This window comes from Mobula hypostoma, chromosome 21 (genome assembly GCF_963921235.1).
Source record: "Mobula hypostoma chromosome 21, sMobHyp1.1, whole genome shotgun sequence".
In the NCBI taxonomy this organism is placed as follows: Eukaryota; Metazoa; Chordata; class Chondrichthyes; order Myliobatiformes; family Myliobatidae; genus Mobula; species Mobula hypostoma.
Window position 1 is genome coordinate 53181085 of NC_086117.1, and position 19668 is coordinate 53200752.

The following is a 19668-nucleotide window of genomic DNA, read 5'->3' on the forward strand; positions in this document are numbered from 1 at the left end:
TTCGGTTGTTCTCTGTCAGGGAAGATTGGATTTTTCTCTGAGACTGTCCGAAAGTTTGTCTGGTCTCTGAGACCGTGGGGAAGGATTGATTTTTTTTCCTGAGTTTATGTTCCCGGAGAACGTGGAGATGGTTCAATTGTTCTCCGAGCCTGTTGGGAGGGTTCGATTGTTCTCTGAGACTGTGGAGAAAGATCAATTGTTCTCTGAGACTGTGGGAGGATTCAGTTCTTCTGTGAGACTGTGGGGAGGATTTGATTGTTTTTTGAGACTGTAGGGAAGGTTTGATTGTTCATTGAGATTGTGGGGAAAGTTCCATTGTTCTCTAAGACAGCGGAGAATGTTTGATTATTCTTTAAGGCTCTGGAGAAGTTTCAATAGTTTTTTGTCACTGTGGGGAAAGTTTAATTATTCCCTGAGACTGTGGTATGACTGTTCTGAGACACTGTGGGATGTTTGATTGTTCTCTGAGACTGTGGCGAAGGTTCAACTGTTCTCTGAGACTGTTGGGAAGGACTGATTGTTCTCTGAGACTATGGAGAGGGTTTAATTGTTCTCCGAGACTGAGGGGGTTTGATTGTTCCCTCAGTCTGTGGGGAAAGTTTGAATGTTCTCTGAAGCTGTAAAAATGTTTGACTGTTCTCTATCACTGTGGGACACGTTTGATTGTTCTCTGAGGCTGTGGGGAAGGACTGATTGCTCTCTGAAAACGATGAGGAAATTTTGATTGTTCTCTTAGTCCATGGAGAAGGTTTGACTGTTGTCTGACACTGTGACAATGTTTGATTGTTCACTGAAACTGTGGGGAAGTTTTGATTGTTCTCTTAGACTGTGGGGAGGGTTTAATTGTTCTCTGAGACTGGGGATGATCTGATTATTCACTGCAACTGTCAAGAAGTTTTGATTGTTCTTTGAGACTGTGGAGAATGTTTGATTGTGCTGTACGACTGTTGGGATGGTACAATTGTTCTCTGAATCTTTGAAAATGATTTAATGTTCCCTGTAACTGTGGGGAAAGTTCGATTGTTCTCTGAGACTGTAGTGAAGATTTCATTGTTCTCTGAGACTGTAGTGAAGATTTGATTGTTTTCTGAGACTGTGGGGAAGTTTCTATTGCTTACTGAGATTGTGGGGAAGGTTTTATTATTTCCTGAGACTGTAAGGAATAGTTGATTGTTCTTAAAGACTGCAGGGACATTTTGATTGTTGTCTGGGACTTGGATTGTTACCTGAAAACAGTGAGGAAATTTTAATTGTTCTCTTGGTCTGTGGGGAAGGTTCAACTGTTGTCTGACACTGTGAGGAAAGTTCGAATGCTCTCTGACACTGTGACAATGTTTGATTGTTCACTAACACAGTGGGGATGGTTTGATTGTTCTCTGAGACCGTGGGGAATGATGGATTATTCTCTAAGACTGTGGGGCGGGTTCCATTTTTCTCAGACATTTTGGGGAGCTTCAGTTGCTCTCTGAGACTGTGGGGGAAGACGGATTGTTTTCTGAGACCATGGGAATGATTGATTGTTCTCTGATTCTGCAGGGAATGATTGATTGTTCTCTGAATCTGTGGGGAAGGTTTGATTGTTCTCTGAAACTGTGGGGAAGGATTGATTCTTCTGACAGACTGTGGTAATTGCTTGATTTTTCTCTGAGACTGTGGGGAACGTTCACTTGTTATCTGAGCCTGGGGAGATGGTTTGATTGTTCTCTGAGGCTCTGGGTAAGCTTTGATTGTTTTCTGAGACTGTGGTCTTTGAAAAGGCGGGGAAAGTTTGAGTGCTCTGTGAGACTGTGAAGAAGGCCTGATTGTTTTCCGAGATTGTAGTGAAGGGTTGTGTGTGAAGCTGCTTTCACAGACCAGCTGATCATTTGTGCGATTTCCAACAAGACTGATGTACATGAGAGATGGACAACACAACACACTCCTGAGTGTGATATCTGACAGCGAGAATCATTCGGCGTTATCAGTGCTCTGTATCACAACATACAATGAAGCACCGGACTAAAGTGAATCCCAAAATCCCTGGAAACATTCCCAACTTTTGAGGGACATCACACACGTGCGAAGGATGTAATGTTACACAGCCAAAGAAGCAGACTGCGGTTGGGTTGAATGGTGTTATTACCAAACTGAGAGGATGGAGACTACCTTAGATAGACTGGAACTGAACTTCTGTGCAATTCAACGAGAATTTTACACAAGGCTAAAACACGATTTGAAATGAAGTTTCTTTCCTACTTTGACATCTAAACAACCAGCGTTCGGTAGCATCAGAGTGGGTAAGGTGCAGTTTTTGTACATAATGTCCTGTCAGCCAGCAATACAGCTGGGGATAGTGAACACATCGAACCACTCCCTGAACACAGACAGGCCACGTGCACATTTACTGAGGACATTGTTAACCCTGCAGGCTGTGTCACCCTCCCACCAGGCTCCCTCCTCCCTCACTGGCTTTGTGCAATGATTCAGAGATGGGGGGGAGGCACAGGTTAAATCTCTGAGGTGCGTCATGTGGAACAGAAGGACTGTTTGTGCGAGGGCTCACGGGGAGGTTCAGGCTGGTAACTCTGGGCGGGAACACACACTCGGGAAATGCAAGGCTATAGAATGAAGAACATAAACGCACATAATATTCCATTGGAAATCCGGAGGAACCCACACAAAGTGCCGGAGGAACTCAGGTAGCATCTGTGGAATAGACGTTTCGAGCTAAGACCTTTCATCGGGACTGGAAAGGAAGGGGGAAGATTCCAGAAAAACAAGGTGAGGTGACAGGAAGGAGGACAAACTGGCAGGTGATAGGTGAGTGGGTGAGGGAGCTTGGATGAAGTAAGAAGCTGGGAGTTGATAGGTGGAAGAGGTAAAGGGCTGAAGAAGAAGGAATCTTACAGGAGAGGAGGGTGGACCATGGGAGAGAGGGAAGGAAAATGGGAACCAGGTGATGGGCAGGTGAGAACAGGAAAATGGAAGCAGAGCTGGGAATGGAAAAAAAAGTGGGAAGTGGTTACCAGAAGTTAGAGATATCAATATTCATGCTATCATGTTGGAGGCTACCCAGACAGAATGTGAGGTGTTGCTCTTCCAACCTGATGGGAGGTCTCATCGTTGCAGTAGAAGAGGCCAATGGGCTCTCATGTCGGAACGGGAATAGGGATTGGAATTAAAACGGTTGGCCAATGGGAAATCCTGCTTGTTGCAAACAGAGTGAATGTGCTCGATGAAGTGATTACTCCAATCTGCGTTGGGTCTCACTGGTGTTGAGGAGGCTGCACTGGACACAACAGACGACCCTGACAGATTCACAGGTGAGGTGTTGCCTGACCTGGAAGGACTGTCTGGGGCCCTGAATGGAGGCGAGTGGGCAGGTGTAGCACTTGTTCTGCTTGCAGTGTTATGTGTAGGGGAGGAGATTAGTAAGGAGGGACGAGTAGGTGAGGGAATCACGGAAGGATCGATCCCTGCAGAAAGCAGAGGGTGGGCTGGGGTGTTAGGGGAAGATGTCCTGGGCTCCAAAGCTCTCTCTTTCTGAAACATTAACTATTTATTCCCCTCTGTCGATAATTGGCAGGTTGGCTTTTTTGAATTACACACCCAAACTCCGGAACTCACTACCTAACACTACATGGGATGCAGACTCAGTTGACACTTTTAAACATCAGCTCAAAACCTATTTATTTAACCAATATCTTTTTGGCTTTTATCTTAATGTTTGCCATTGTAAAGCACTTTGAACTACATCATTTGTAGTTCGATAAGTAAAGTTAGTATTATTTTTTTCCTCTCTAAGCTCAAGCTGGTAAAACCAAGGACACTCATTTCTCAATTGCTAGGAACTTTCAGACTATTCTAGCGATGTTCAGTATTGTGGCTTTCTGAAGATTTACATAGATATTGTTGTGTAGACATTGTTTAACGCTATTGTTCAGTGATTTTGCGATGATACCCAGTGTAGATATTACTTTTGGGACAATTTAGACCCCGCTCACGTTCCCAAGTCTTTCAATTTCCACCAGCATATTTCTGTTCCCTTTCACTTACTGATTTCTGTAAGTTGTGTGTGTTTGGAATGGCTAAATCTCTAAGGAAGTTGTTCTTGCTTGTTTATCCTGCAATATTATATCCAGATGATTACTATAAATTGTCCAATCTGTATGTACTGGGTCTTGCTTTTTTTTTGTATGTTAAATTTAAAATGGCTTCTTTGTCATGTTATACTTGGGAATGCTTCTTTGTTATGTTAAACGCTGAGAAGGTCCTTCCTGCTAGCAGTTTGTTGAATCCCGTTACTGATAAGAGGATGTTATGAACCAATTGGGATAGTTGTTATGGTTTTGGTGTATTTGAAGATCCGGTATACGCGGGGTTTTGGGGCAGAAGGTGGGAGAGCGAGACAGAGGATGGACCAGGTGCTGTGATGTCCGCTAACGGGGTTGGACCCCAAGGAGGGCGTTCGGCAAGGAGACAGAGACGGACTCGTGTGGCGCGTCTGGTCGACCACTGTTGTTGGTCCCAGGCAGCCGGTCGAGGTAGTCCGAAGGGTCGCAGGGTGAAGAAGAAGGTTCTTGAGCTCCAACCGTTTTGTGCACGAAGAGATTGAACTTTGATAAGTGTGGCGCCTTTTATTTTCCTTTTATATTTATTCTCTATTAATTATATAGTTCCAGTAATATCTATAAACTGTAAATCATTTAATCGTATCTGGTGTATTGTCTGTTATTTGGGCGGGGTGGGGTACATCACACAGCATCCACACAAACTAATTACCCAGTTTGGCGGGGCCAAGGGTTGTTTCCCTAGACGACAGCGAGCCGGGTGACCCTGAGGGTGGCCAGGGGACTACATGTAATAACGGATCGGTTGTAATATAATTTGTAGGACTCTGGCTCTAAACTGGATCAGGCTTGTGTTTATAGTAAGGTACGGAGTCTTTTATGAGTTTGTATTTTAAAGCAAGATTCTGGTGGATGATGTTTGCCACTTGATTGTGCCTGTGTAAGTAATCAGGTTGAGTTAAACTGCTACAGGATCCTGCAAAGTGTTGGATTGTTTCTGGTTTCTCTGGGCATTTAATGCATTTATTGTTTTGAGTTTGTTGTTCTTTTATTATGTATTTTTGATCATTTTTTTATGTTAACCACCTGGTCCTGTATTGCCACAAGGAACCACTCTGTATCTGGGAAGAGGTTTCCGACTCTGAGCCAAGTATTCGATGCTTCCTTGTCAACATCTAGTCTGCTCCGGACGTGGGGATGTCTTCCATGGAGGGTCATGTTCTTCCATTGGTTAACTGGTGATTATTATTATTATTGTTATTATTATAGAGGCCGCCTGACTCACTGAGTTCCTCCAGCACTTTGTGTGTGTGTAGTTATGGAGTGGAGACTCAGGGGAAGGAGTATAAATAACCCGCGTTTCTCCCTCCCCCACTCCCCCACCAACTCACAAAATTGGGTCTCCCTCCACTGGCCTGCACACAGCCTAAGGCACCAGCAGGAGGGGAACGTCTCCCCACAGACCCCTGGCGGGCGCCAGGACTGAGGGATGGCACCAACACAGGGGGGCCGGATTCATGAGCTGCCAGTCATAGGGGATCCCACCCGGAGAAGCAATCGGAGCGGGTACATCGCAGGGACGGATGGATGATGAGAAGAACACAACGCGGGGAAGACAAGGGGAAACATGATCCGGAAGCGGAGGGGTGAACGGAGAAGAGGGTGACAGCTCCCTGCCAGCCAGCCCGAAGAAAAAGGAAACTACTTGCCCTCTTTCCTTTGCCCTGCGTGGGTGCCTCCGGTGGCTGCCTGGATGGGGCTTCGGAGAGGTAAACCTCGACATCATCAGGGACCTCTTCCAGGAAGTTGGAGGGGACTAGGCCCTTCTGCCCGTTAATCTCCCCCTGCCGGTCAGTCACAAAAAAAATTACACAGCATTAGAGCATGAGGCCATTCGCCCAGCCAGCCTGTGCTAGCCCAGAGAGAGCTCTGCAATCAGTGTCCTTGTCTGCCTTCACTGCCCGTGCTGCAGCCCTCCCACATCCTTTTTGCCAGCTTTCCACACTCCATATGCCCCCCTCCGAGACAAGGGACTTCTCACGCTGTGAAGTGTCAAACACCCTCTATGAATAGAACACGACCACAGAATCTCAAGAACATAAATATTGCCCCAAATACACGGTAGGAAGAGTATACAGATAGGGTAAATGCAAGCATGCTTTGCTCACTGAGGCTACAACTACAGGTTAAGGGCAAAAGGTGAAAAGTTTAAGGAGAATATGAGGGGTGACTACTTTACTCAGAGAGTGGTGAGATTGTGGAACAAGAGGTGCGTGCAAGCCCGGTTTCAACGTTGAAGAGAAGTTTGGGTAGGTACGTGGATGGTAGGGGTAAGGAGGGCTATGGTCCCCGTGCAGGTCGATGGGAGCAGGCAGTGTAAATGGTTTGGCACAGACTGGATGACAACGGCTGTGGAGGCCAAGTCATCGGGTATATTTAGAGCAGAGGTTAATAGGCCCTTGATTAGTCAAGGTGAGAGAAGTTACGGGAAGAAGGCAGGGGAAAGGGGTTGAGAGGAATAATAATGCTGGAGCAGACCTGATGGGCTGAATAGCCGAATTCTGCTCTTAGATCTTACGGTTTAGCACCATTTATTTATTTATTATTGTAACTTTTATGGTCAACCAGGGTAGGTAGGTATTACACAGTGAACTGTAGGGCACTGAGGAGTCCGGTACAACAAAGGGATCTGGGAATACAGGCTCATAATTCATTGAAAGTGGCATCACAGGTAAATAGGGATGTAAAGAAAGCTTTTGGCACACGGGCCTTCATAAATCAAAGTATTGAGTACAGGAGATGGGATGCCATGTTGAAGTTGTATAAGACATCGGTGAGGCCTAATTTGGAGTACTGTGTGCAGTTCTAGTCACCCACCTATAGGAAAGATGTAAATAAGATTGAAAAAGTGTAGAGAAAATTTACAAGGATGTTGCTGGGACTTGAGGACCTGAGTCATAAGGAAAGATTGAATAGGTTAGGACTTTATTCCTCAGAACATGGAAAATTGAGAGAAGATTTGATAGAGGTATACAAAACTATGAGGGGTATAGATAGGTAAATGCAAGCAGGCTTTTTCCACTGAGGTTGGGTGGGACTACAACTAGAGGTCATGTGTTAAGGGTGAAAGGTGAAATGTTTAAAGGGACCATGAAGGTAAACTTCTTCACTCAGAGGGTGGTGAGAAGGTGGAATGAGCTGCCAGCACAAGAGGTGCATGCCAGCTTGATTTCAATGTTTAAGAGAAGTTTGGGTAGGTACATGGACAGTAGGGGTACGGAGGGCTATGGTCCCGGTGCAGGTTGATGGGAGTACGCAGTTTAAATAGTTCTGCATGGACTAGATGGGCTGAAGAGCCTGCTTCTGTGCTGTACTTTGCTGTGACTCTATGAGATTGCACTGTACTGCTGCCACATACAGAACTACACAGTTCATGACGTACGTCAGTGAAAATAAACCTGATTCTATGAAGCTTTTCACTGGACCTCAGTAAGTGTGACAATTATAAACCAACTCCAAATCTCCACTATGAGCCCTGACATGTTCACACTGATGCCTTGAAGCTACCGAGATACACAGATAAGACCAACGTACGTAATAGAAGCCATCTTCGTCTAGTTCTCCCCAGACGCTGATGATGTCTCCTGCGCAGAACGTTAACTCCGCCTGCAAGACAGAAATAAGTTCTTGACTTCGCTCATGGAGAGAGATGCGCGAGCACCATTCCCCCTAAGCTGCAGGGCTGCGCAGTAACTGAAATGCTCCCATGCACCTAGCTTTTGTTGTCACGCGGCTGGGGTTTTCTTAACATTGAAATATTTGAACTGCCATGTAAACGTTTGCTGCTCAGGGCAGAGTGGTTGGTCTGTGCAGCTGTTAAATAAAAGATGACAGGGAACAGCGTGTGTGAGCGCGATTGGCAGGGAGGGGCTGTAACGGCACGCTGGCCAAAGCAGGGTGCAGGAGCGACGGCCCTGAGGGTGGAGGGGCGCAGAGGGCACGCCACACGCGTCCGTCAACGGGTACACCGCACATGTCCGCTGATGACAACATCTGCGAGGAGTGCATCCAGCTGCAGCTTCTAACAATCCATGTTAAGGAGCTGGAGCTGGAACTGGATGAACTCTGGATCATTCGGGAGGCTGAGGGAGCGAGGGAGTTACACCCAAGGTGCAGGACACAGGAAACTGGGTGACAGTCAGGAAGGGGAAAGGGGTTAAGGAGTCAGTGCAGAGTACCCCTGGGGCAACCCCACTCAACAACAGGTTGCATACTGTTGGGGGGATGACTTATCTGAGGAAGGTCACTCTCGCACTGAGCCTGACCCTGTGACTTGGAAGGGAAGTGGGGTAAAAGAGCCATGCTGTGGTAAGACACATTGGGGTTCATTCGTTAAGGGAATGGACAGGAGGTTCTGCGCGCAAGAACGAGATTCCCAGATTGTATGTTGCCTCTCGGGTGCCTGGGTCCAGGACATCTCAGATAGAGTCCTCAGCACAGCTAGAAGTCGTGGTCCATGTAGGTACCAATGACATGGGTGGGACGAGTGACGAGGTTCTGCATTGGGAGTTCGGGGAGTTAGGTGCTAAGTTAAAGGGCAGGAACTCCAGGGTTGTGATCTCAGGATTGCTACCTGTGCCACATGCTAGTGAGGCCAGAACTAGGAAGATTATACAGTTTAATATGTGACAGTTTAATATGTGACTAAGGAGATGGTGTGTGTGTGTGTGTGTGTGTGTGCGTGGGTGTGTGTGTGTGGGGGGGGGGGATGGTGGGGAATAAGTGTTTTAGATCATTGGGCTCTCTTCCAGGGAAGGTGGGACCTGTACAGAAGGGACGGTTTGCACCTGAACTGGAGGGGGACAAATATCCTCACGGGAAGGTTTGCTGATGCTGCACGGTGGGGTTTAAACTGGAGTTGCAGGGGGATGGGAACCAGAGTGCTAGAACAGATAGAGGAGAGGTTGTGGAGGCAGATGTTGGTAAGACGTCAGACAAAGTTAGGGATCAAAAGGTTGAGCGTGGTGTGACTAGTGTCCTGAGCTGCGTATATTTCAAGAGGTGTCGTAGGAAAAGCAGATAACAGTGCTGAAGATGAGGTAGCTGGTTTACTAACAGGCAATGTATAGTGAGGAGAGGCTGTTGATAGGGCAAAATTGCAGTCAACAGGATGAGTTGGAAAGTAAAAGGCAAACAAACTTGAAAATGATGAATACAGGACTGAAGGTGTTGTACTTGAATGCACGCAGTACACGGAATAAGGAAGATGAACTCTCAGCACGTTGCAGATTGGCAGGTATGATGTTGTAGGCATCACTGAATCATGGCTGAAAGAAGATTATAGGTGGGAGCTTAATGTCCAAGGCTACACATTGTGTCAAAAGGATAGACAGGAAGGGAGAGGGGGTGCCATTGCTCTGTTGGTAAAATATGAAATCAAATCATTATAAAGAGGTGACATAGAGTCGGAAGGTGCTGAATCTTTGCGGATAGAGCTAAGGGTGAAAAGATGCTGTTGGGAGTTGTATACAGACCCCCAAACAGTAGTAAGGATGTGGCAGAGCAGCGATGGCTGGAAATTCCTGAAGCAATTCGGAAGGCACAGGTTATATACATCCCAAAGAGGAAGAAGCATTCTAAAGGAAAGATGGCACAACTGTGGCTGACAAGAGAAGTCAAAACCAACATAAAAGCCAAAGAGAGGGCATAGAATAGAGCAAAGATTAGTGGGAAGTTGGAGGATTGGGAAGCTTATAAATACCAACAGAAAGCGACTAAAAAGTTATTGAGAAGGTAAAGATAGAATATGAAAGTAATTATAATATTATTAATAATATTAGAGAGGATGCCAAAAATTTCTTCAGATACATAAAGAGTAAAAGAAAGGCAAGAGTGGATATTGGACTGCTGGCAAATGATGCTGGAGAGGTAGTAATGGGGGACAATGAAATAGTGCTCAAACTGAATAAGTATTTTGCTTCATTTTCACTGTGGAAGACACTAGCAGTATGGTGTAAGTTCCAGGTGTCAGGAGGCATGAAATGTGTGAAGTTACCATTACTAGGGAGAAGATTCTTGGGAAACTGAAGGTTCTGAAGGTAGGTGAGTCACCTGGACCAGACGGTGAACACCCCAGGGTTCTGAAAGAGGTGGCTGAAGAGGTTATGGAGGCATTACTAATGATCTTTCAAAAATCACTGGATTCTGGAAGACTGGAAAATTGCAAATGTCATTCCACTCTTCAAGAGGGGAGAGAGGCAGAAGAAAGGAAACTATGGGCCAGTTAGTGTGACCTCAGTGGTTGGGAAAATGTTGGAGTTGATTGTAAAGGATGTGGTTTTGGGATACTTGGAGGCCCATAATAAAATAGGCCAGTCAGCATGGTGTCCTCAAGGGAAAATCATGCCTGACAAATCTGTTGGAATTCTTTGAGAAAATAACAAGCAGGATAGACAAAGGAGAATTGGTTGATGTTGTGTTCTTGGGTTTTCAGAAGGCCTTTGACAAGGTGCAACACATGAGGCTGCTTAACAAGCTACGAGCTCATGGTATTACAGGAAAGATTCCAGCATGGCTAGAGCATTGGCTGATTGGCAGGAGGCAATGCGTGGAAATACAGGGAGCCTTTTCTGGTTGGCTCTCGGTGACTAATGGTGTTCCACAGGGGTCAGTGTTGGGGTCGATTCTTTTTATGTTATATTTCAATGATTTGGATGATGGAATTGATGGCTTTGTTGCAAAGTTTGCAGATGATAGGAAGATAGGCGGAGGAGCAGAGAGTTTTGAAGAAGTAGAGAAGCTAAAAAAGGACTTAGGTTAGGAGAATGGGCAAAGGAATGGCAGATGGAATACAGTGTTGGGAAGTGTATGGTCATGCACTTTGATAGAAGAAATGAAAGGATTGACTATTTTCTGGATGGAGAGAAAATACAAAAATCTGAGGCGCAAAGGGACTTGGGAGTCCTTGTGCAGGATTCCCTAAAGGTTAATTAGCAGGTTGAGTCTGGGGTGAGGAAGGCAAATGCAATGTTAGCATTCATTTCAAGAGGACTAGAATATAAAAGCAAGGATGTAATGATGAAACTTTATAAAGCTCTGGTGAGGCCTCTGGAGTATTGTGAGCAGTTTTGGGTCCCTTATCTTAGAAAAGATGTGCAGAAACTGGAGAGAGTTCAAAGGAGGTTCATGAAACTTTCCGGGATTGAATGGCGAAGGGCATTTGATGGCTCTGGGCCTCTATTCACTAGAATTCAGAAGAGTGAGGGGGAGCTTCATCGAAACCTATCGAATGATGGTAGAGTGGATGTGGAGAGGATGTTTCCTGTGGTAGGAGAGTCTAAGACCAGAGAGGACAGCCTCAGAATAGAGGGGTGTCCTTTTAGAATGGAGATGAGGAGGCAGCCACAATAAGATAAAGAACACAATAATAAAACAACAAAATAAATATAAATACCTAAGATAGATTGCGGAACTCTTTCTACTGACAGGAGAAGAGAGGCAGGTTACGGGTGTCTTAAAACCAGTTGCTCTGGGCAGATGTCAGCTGTGTTTGGCCTCTCATCTAGGAGAAGGAAAACTCTGATCTCAAACTTCCGCTGTCTTGTGGCTGTACCCACACACGGGGAAGACGACAGGAGTAAACACTGAGGAAAATTCCGGAGCTGGAGTCCTACGTTGAGTTCAACGCTGACTGGCAGCTCCTGGTGCCAAACTGTATCGGTCTCTGCCGTTGCTCAGCTGTGTGGAGAGGGGGAGACTGCTGCATGGGTAACAGCCTGCTCTCCGTATGGTGCTGCCCTCGCCTGTGCTGTGTATCACGTAGACAGCCGGGGCACAGCATCCATGACCAACAGAGGTCCTCATAAATAGATCGATTGTGTGTCCATAAAGTGACGCTAGGCACAGAGTGTCTGTACATAAGGTGACTCCGACAGGAAATGGCTGGGGGTTGGAGGGGTGGAGGTGTTGATCAGCCTCACTGCCTGGGGAAAGGAACTGTTTTGGTTTCTGGTCCGCCCCTCACCAGCGCGCTGACACTGAAGAGCTTCTCACAGCACGAGATGAGACCACTCGGCCCATTGGAGTGGTGATGCCTCTGTCATTAGTCTCAAGGCCCTTCTCTCCCCTATACGGTCACCTTGCCTCCCGGAAACAGCCCGCTGAGGTGCAGGGTTGCAGGAAGTTTGCTATGGGAGGTGGTCAGAGATCCAGGCCTATCATGAGGAAATGGTGCCTTTACCGGAAGGGGTCTGAGGGAGGTTTGGAAGTGGTGTGACCTCTGCCCCTACCTCCACGTCAACGTTTGGGGAGCTCTCCCTCGGATCATAGTCGTACAGAGCCACCATCCTGCGGGACGTGAGGGGAAAGGGGCGGCTGCTCCTCCTGTCGCGCTCTGTGGTGGGAGAGGAAAGGCCGGTTTAACCATCACACGGACAGCAGCGTCCCCTGGCATCAACCCCACCCCTTGCCACGACCCACCCGGCATCCCTCCTCCGTCTCCCCAAATCCCTGGCACCTCGAGCCATCAGGAAAGTGGGGCAGGAGGACAAGGGGGAGCCAGGGAGAGAGAGGAGGCCAATTTAGGGTGAGGGATAGGAGGGAGGAGAAGGGCAGAGGAAGGGAGAGGTGAGGGAGAATAGGGGGACAAGGGAGGGGGGAAGATGGCAGATGGAGAGGGAGGATTGGGTCAAAGGACTGATGCAGAATGTAGGGAGGGAAAGGAGAAAGAGAAGAGGGAAGGGGAGGAGGAGAGGGAGGGTGAGAGGAAGTAGGAAAGGGAGGGGAGGTGGGAAAGGAAGAAGGTGAAGGGGAAAGGGAGGGAGGAGTAAAGGGAGGGGTAGGGGAGGGAGGGAAGTGGAGGGGAGAAGGAAGGGGAGGGGTGAGGGAGGGAAGGGGAGTGGAGGGGGAGGAGGAGGGAGTGGGAGAGGGAGGGAGAGGTTGGGGACAGGGGGAGGGAGGGGAGGGTAGTAGGGGAGAGGGAAGGAGAGGAGGAGGGGAGAGGGAGGCCAAGGGAGCAGGAGGGAGGGGAGGGGAGAGGGAGAGGGAGGCGGAGGATGGGGGAGGGGAGAGGTAGGTGGAGAGAGGGGGGAGAGGGAGGCGGAGGGAGGGGAGGAGGGGAGAGGGAGGAGGTGGAGGGAGGAGGAGGGGAGAGGGAGGCGGAGGGTGGGGGAGGGGAGAGGGAGGAGGAGGGAGGGGAGGAGGGGAGGGAGGCAGAGGGAGGGGTGGAGGGGAGAGGGTGGCGGAGGGAGGGGAGGAGGGGAGAGGGAGGAGGTGGAGGCAGGAGGAGGGGAGAGGGAGGCGGAGGGAGGGGAGGAGGGGAGAGGGAGGAGGTGGAGGGAGGAGGAGGGGAGAGGGAGGAGGAGGGAGGGGAGGAGGGGAGAGGGAGGAGGAGGGAGGGGAGGAGGGGAGAGGGAAGGGGAGAGAGGAGGAGGGGAGAGGGAGGTGGAGGGAGGGGAGGAGGGGAGAGGGAGGCGGAGGGAGGGGAGGAGGGGAGAGGGAAGGGGAGAGAGGAGGAGGGGAGAGGGAGGTGGAGGGTGGGGGAGGGGAGAGGGAGGCGGAGGGAGGGGAGGAGGGGAGAGGGAGGTTCGATTCTCCTGGTCACAGGGAGCTCAGGAATTTACCAACCCTTCTCACTGGTCACGAACACCGACAACTGGAAGCCTAAGACTGAGACAGAACGTGCCAGAAACACTCAGCATGGGCCCCTCCGACCTGAATGGTGAACTCCCCGTCTCTCCCTCCCTCTCCGCGACCCGCTGAGTGCCTCCGGAATGTTCCACTCTGTTTGCGACCACAGGTGACCCGACCGGGCCAATGGGCCTGTGTGTCGAACGGTGTGAGGCAGGGACCAGTCACCGGTGGGTCTCCAACTCTCACTGGACTCCCCACACCCGCCCCGTCCCCTCCCCTCCGTCTGGGGCCAGTCGCCAAAGGCCGGGTTCAGCCGCGGCCGGTGATTCCCGGAGGTGAGAACCCCGGGAAACGGCGGGAATTGGTGACCCGCCTGTGGTCCTGCCTCACAGAGCTGAAGATCCTGCAGACACACGGCGCCCGCGGAGGTGAACACAAGACATGAGGGGTGGGGCGCGGCCTCTCTGGGTGACTGCTCCATCCCTGGGAGTCGGCCTGGCAGACATTGGTGATGATCTGAGAGCTGAGACGCTGAGTATAATGGAGGTCGGAGGCCCAGAGGCCTGTCTGTGTGTGTGAGGGCAAAGGGTGGGGAAGGGGCTTCCTTTCCTGTTGTTGTCTTGTTCCGTGCTGCTGTTCAGTGGTGCTGTTGGAATGTCTACTCTGTGAGTGTGTGTGTGTGAGAGAGTGTCTGTATGAGTGTGAGTGAGTGTGTGTGTGTGTGAGAGTGTGTGTGAGTGTGAGTGTGAGTGTGTGTGAGAGTGTGTGTGAGTGTGTGTGAGTGTGTGTGTGAGTGTGTGTGTGTGAGAGAAGGGAGGGAAGGAAGAGATAGTGGGACGGAGAGACAGCAAAGAGAGAGGAGAGATGGTGAGGGAGGGGGAGAGAGAGAATGCGAGACGGAGAGACAGAAGGAGAGGGGAAAGAGGGAAGGTTTGAGGGGGGGAGAGAAAGTGAGAGGAGCGGGAGAGAGGAGAGAGGAAGGTGGGGGAGAGGGAGGGAGGTGGGGAGGGGGAGAGGGAGGGAGATGGGGAGGGGGAAGGGAGGTGGGGGAGGGGGAGGTGGCGGAGGGAGAGAGGGAGGAGGGGAGGGGGAGAGGGAGGGAGGTGGGGAGGGGGAGAGGGAGGTGGGGGAGGGGGAAGGGAAAGGGAGGTGGGGGAGGGGGAGAGGGAGGGAGGTGGGGAGGGGGAAAGGGAGGTGGGGGAGGGGGAGAGGGAGGGAGGTGGGGAGGGGGAAAGGGAGGTGGGGGAGGGGGAGATGGCGGAGAGGGAGTGGGGACGGGGAAAGGGAGGTGGGGGAGGGGCAGAGGGAGGGAAGTGGGGAGGGGGAAAGGGAGGTGGGGGAGGGGGAGGTGGCGGAGGGAGAGAGGGAGGGAGGAGGGGAGGGGAGAGGGAGGTGGGGGAGGGGGAAGGGAAAGGGAGGGAGGGAGGTGGGGAGGGGGAAAGGGAGGTGGGGGAGGGGGAGAGGGAGGGGGAAAGGGAGGTGGGGGAGGGGGAGGTGGCGGAGAGGGAGGTGGGGAGGGGGAAAGGGAGGTGGGGGAGGGGTAGAGGGAAGGAAGTGGGGAGGGGGAAAGGGAGGTGGGGGAGGGGCAGAGGGAGGGAGATGGGGAGGGGGAAAGGGAGGTGGGGGAGGGGGAAAGGGAGGTGGGGGAGGGGGAAAGGGAGGTGGGGGAGGGGCAGAGGGAGGGAGATGGGGAGGGGGAAAGGGAGGTGGGGGAGGGGGAAAGGGAGGTGGGGGAGGGGGAAAGGGAGGTGGGGGGAAGAAGGAGGCAAGAAAAGGGGCTCGTTGTTGCTGGACAAGCTGAACGTGTTATGTTGATGCCAGTATCTGTGGTGAGTGACTGTTATGGGCTGCCTCCGGCCCGTTGTTAGATTTTGTAGGTTGTTACACAGATGACACATTTCACTGTACACTTTGTTCTGATGTACAACTGAATGTGGATCTGAGAGGCAATGCCAGCTCTCCTCTCATTGGCCGAGCTCTTTGTACAGAATCCAATCACTGCTGTGAAGTAGGGGTCAGGTCAGGTCAGAGGTTAGAGTGACCAGATTCAGAGGGGATGGGGGGGGCAGAATCCAAACTCCCCAGAGCCGGTGAGGAGTGGAGCAGTTCACCCAGAGTGGAAAACACAGAGTACCAGATAAACAAGGGATGCCCGTTCAAAGGCAGAGGAGAGAATCTCACACACACACACGTACTCACACTCACAAACACACATACACACATCCACTGACACACACAGCTCTCCCTCTCTCCCCCTTTTACTGTCACACACACACTTACCCACACTAACACATACACACACACACTCATGTACACACACACTGTCTCATGTACACAGAGTCTCGTGTACACACACAGTCTCATGTACACACACTGTCTCATTTACACACTATTTCATTTACACACTGTCTCATGTACACACACTGTCTCGTGTACACACACTGTCTTGTGTAGACAGTTTTGTGTACACACACTGTCTCATGTACACAGTCTCATGTACACACACTGTCTCATGTACATAGTCTCATTTACACACTGTCTCATGTACACACTATCTCATTTACACACAGTCTCATGTACACACTGTCTTGTGTACACACAGTCTCGTGTACACACTGTTTCATGTACACAGTCTCATTTACACACTGTCTCATGTACACACACTGTCTCATTTACACACACACAGCCTTGAGTACACACACTGTCTCATTTACACACAGTCTCATGTACACACACTGTCTTGTGTGTACACACAGTCTCATGTACACACACTGTCTTGTGTACACACACAGTCTCATGTACACACAGTCTCATGTACACACAGTTTCATGTACACAGTCTCGTGTACACACACAGTCTCGTGTACACACACTGACTCATGTACACACAGTCTCGTGTACACACACTGTCTCATACACACAGTCTCGTGTACACACACTGTCTTATTTACACACAGTCTCGTGTACACACACTGTCTTATTTACACACAGTCTCATGTACACACTGTCTCATGTACACAGTCTTGTGTACACACAGTTTCATGTACAGTCTCATTTACACACTGTCTCATGTACACACACTGTCTCATTTACACACAGTCTCATGTACACACACTGTCTTGTGTACAGTCTCATGTACACACTGTCTCATTTACACACACAGTCTCATGTACACACACACAGTCTCGTGTACACACACTGTCTCGTGTACACACACTGTCTCATTTACACAGTCTCATGTACACACACTGTCTCGTGTACACACTGCCTTGTGTACACAGTCTCATGTACACAGTCTCGTGTACACACTGTTTCATGTACACACACTGTCTTGTGTACACGGTCTCATTTACACACACAGTCGCGTGTACACACACTGTCTTGTGTACAGTCTCATGTACACACACTCTCATTTACACACAGTCTCATGTACACACTGTCTCGTGTACACACACTGTGTCATTTACAGTTTCATGTACACACTGTCTCATGTACACACACTGTCTCGTGTACACACACTGTTATTTACACAGTTTCATGTACACACAGTCTCGTGTACACACTGTCTCATGTACGCACACTGTCTCATATACACACACTGTCTTGTGTACACAGTCTCATGTGCACACAGTCTCATGTACACACAGTCTCGTACACGTAGTCTCGTGTACACACTATCTCATGTACACACACTGTCTCATTTACACACAGTCTCGTGTACACACACTATCTCATTTACACACACACAGTCTTGAGTACACACACTGTCTCATGTACACACACTGTCTCATGTACACACTGTTTCATATACACACAGTCTCGTGTACACAGTCTCATGTACACGCAGTCTTGTGTACACACAGTCTCGTGTACACACGGTCTCGTACACACACTGTCTCATTTACACACACACAGTCTCGTGTACACACACTGTCTCAGGTACACACAGTCTCATGTACGCACGTCTTATACACACACACAGTCTCGTGTACACACACTGTCTCATGTACACAGTCTCGTGTACACACACCGTCTTATGTACACAGTCTCATGTACACACTCTCATTTACACACACACAGTCTCATGTACACACACCCTCACTGTCTTCTGTACACACGGTCTCATTTACACACACAGTCTCATTTACACACACTGTCTCATGTATGCACACTGTCTCATTTACACACACTCTCTCTGTCTCGTGTACACACACTCTCTCTCTCGTGTACACTCACAATCTTGTGTACACACTGTCTCCTGTACAAACACTCTCTCTGTCTCCTGTACACACACAGTCTCGTGTACACACACGCTCTCTGTCTCGTGTACACACCCTGTCTCGTGTACACTCGCTCTCTGTCTTGTGTACACATACTCACACTCTGCCTCATGTACACACAGTTGTTATTTGAGGTTTTCCACAAGCACTCAGATACCAACAGAAATGAAAAGAAACAATGCACTTCATTGGCCCAAAGCAAATCAGCACACTCAAAAGATAGACAGCACACGACTTTTATGAGAACAAGTTAGTTTAGACAGACCTCGTTTGGATTTTCGGGACCTGCGGGTAACAGAGCGCGTACTCTCTTTGTAACGCTCAGAGTTGGCTTCAGCGGGGAAGGCGTACAAACAGAAACAAAAGACAAGAGAAAAAGTGAAGCAACGGCAGGAATTTCTCGGACGCCTGCTGGGTATTGAACCAGCGTGTTAGTGAGCCGAGAGCATCCTAGTGGCAATGCAGCAGCAATGGAGGGAGGCGTGGAGGAGCCTGCGGTAAGATTGGGCAGGGAAATACCCCCCTCCCCATGTCTGCGAACGAATGGGATGCTGTGTTGCGCCACACACACAGAATGCTGGAGGAACTCAGCAGGTCAGGCAGCATCTATGGAAATGAACCGACAGTTGATGTTTCGGGCTGAGACCCTTCTTCAGGGAGCTGTCTCATCTGAGAGGCTTCGTAACCTCAACAGCCGAATGTTAAAGAGTGGAAAACACATCCCCCAGACAGCAGAGTCTCTCCCTCAGTGTCTACAGCAACCCCACTGAGCCAATTGGTACGGCTCCCAGCCTCAGGTCATGGGGAGACTTGCCTCTCTCTCATCTTCCACTGTTTGTTGAATGTTTCTTTTGCACAGGAAGCAAGGCAAAGCTGAAAGATGAGGGAGAGAGTTGTAGACGCTGGGAACCTTGAGCAGGACCCAAGATGCTGCAGGAACTCAGCAGGTCAGGCAGCATCTGTGGAAGGGAAGCGGGAAGTTTGATAGTTTTGGGCCAAGAAATGTAAGCCTGCCTGATTAAAGGTGTTACAGTGGCGTTAGCAATCAGAAGCCTCCCTTGTTATGATCCAATGCACACACAACCACACCCAATTGCACACCTCGCACTAAGCATCTGAAGATTGCAAATGAACGCATTCCAAGCACAGAAGACAAGCCTCGCTCAACAACCACCCAGCAATACCAATTTTCTCCACAGGAGTGTTGAGGGGCAGGAATCCCTGTGTCACCAGCTGTTCCACCATCTCTTCGCTGTCTGCCTGGATCTCCGACACCATGTTGCAGGGAATGAGACCCACTCTGCCGTCAATCTCTCCGTGGTAGAACCCATCTGCATCCTTGCTCCCATGGACCTGAAGAAAGGTGAGCTGCTCGTTAGTATGGCTCTGGCACAAGTCTCCCCTTTGGTGCAGCAGAGACGCTGGATGATTCCTCCAACCCTTCTCCAGCCCTAGCACGTGCTCCAAGGCTCCACCAAACTACAGAACACACATGGCCCCAGCATGCCATAAGGCACTGACCCAAGCCTGTGCCACAAAGCCCTGGCATGCACCACCAGGCTCCAGTACCCGCTGCAACGACCCAGAGCAGCACAAACCCTGGATCACTTTCCGAGGCCCTTGTGCACATCCCAATGCCCTGGAGCAACTGTGCAGACATATAACTGTGCACGAGATAATAACCAAGTCTTCGACAGGGTGGCGCTGATA

At 49.6% G+C, this 19668-nt stretch overlaps 1 protein-coding gene across 11 annotated transcripts in view; it reads right to left on the reverse strand.

Annotated features, from left to right (window-relative positions):
• The window catches only part of rimbp2b (RIMS binding protein 2b), a 205875-nt gene that overhangs the window by 19137 nt on the left and 167070 nt on the right, over positions 1–19668 (reverse strand). For 8 of the 11 annotated variants that reach the window (XM_063074044.1, XM_063074042.1, XM_063074048.1 and 5 more), the window contains 5 exons: positions 19143–19311; positions 18224–18289; positions 12338–12441; positions 7644–7715; positions 5759–5893 (listed from right to left, as the gene is read on the reverse strand). In XM_063074044.1, the coding sequence (XP_062930114.1) occupies positions 5759–5893; positions 7644–7715; positions 12338–12441; positions 18224–18289; positions 19143–19311 (546 nt within the window). The remainder of the gene's footprint in view (positions 1–5758; positions 5894–7643; positions 7716–12337; positions 12442–18223; positions 18290–19142; positions 19312–19668) is intronic. The other 3 variants (XM_063074051.1, XM_063074050.1, XM_063074043.1) reach the window with 1 other exon arrangement.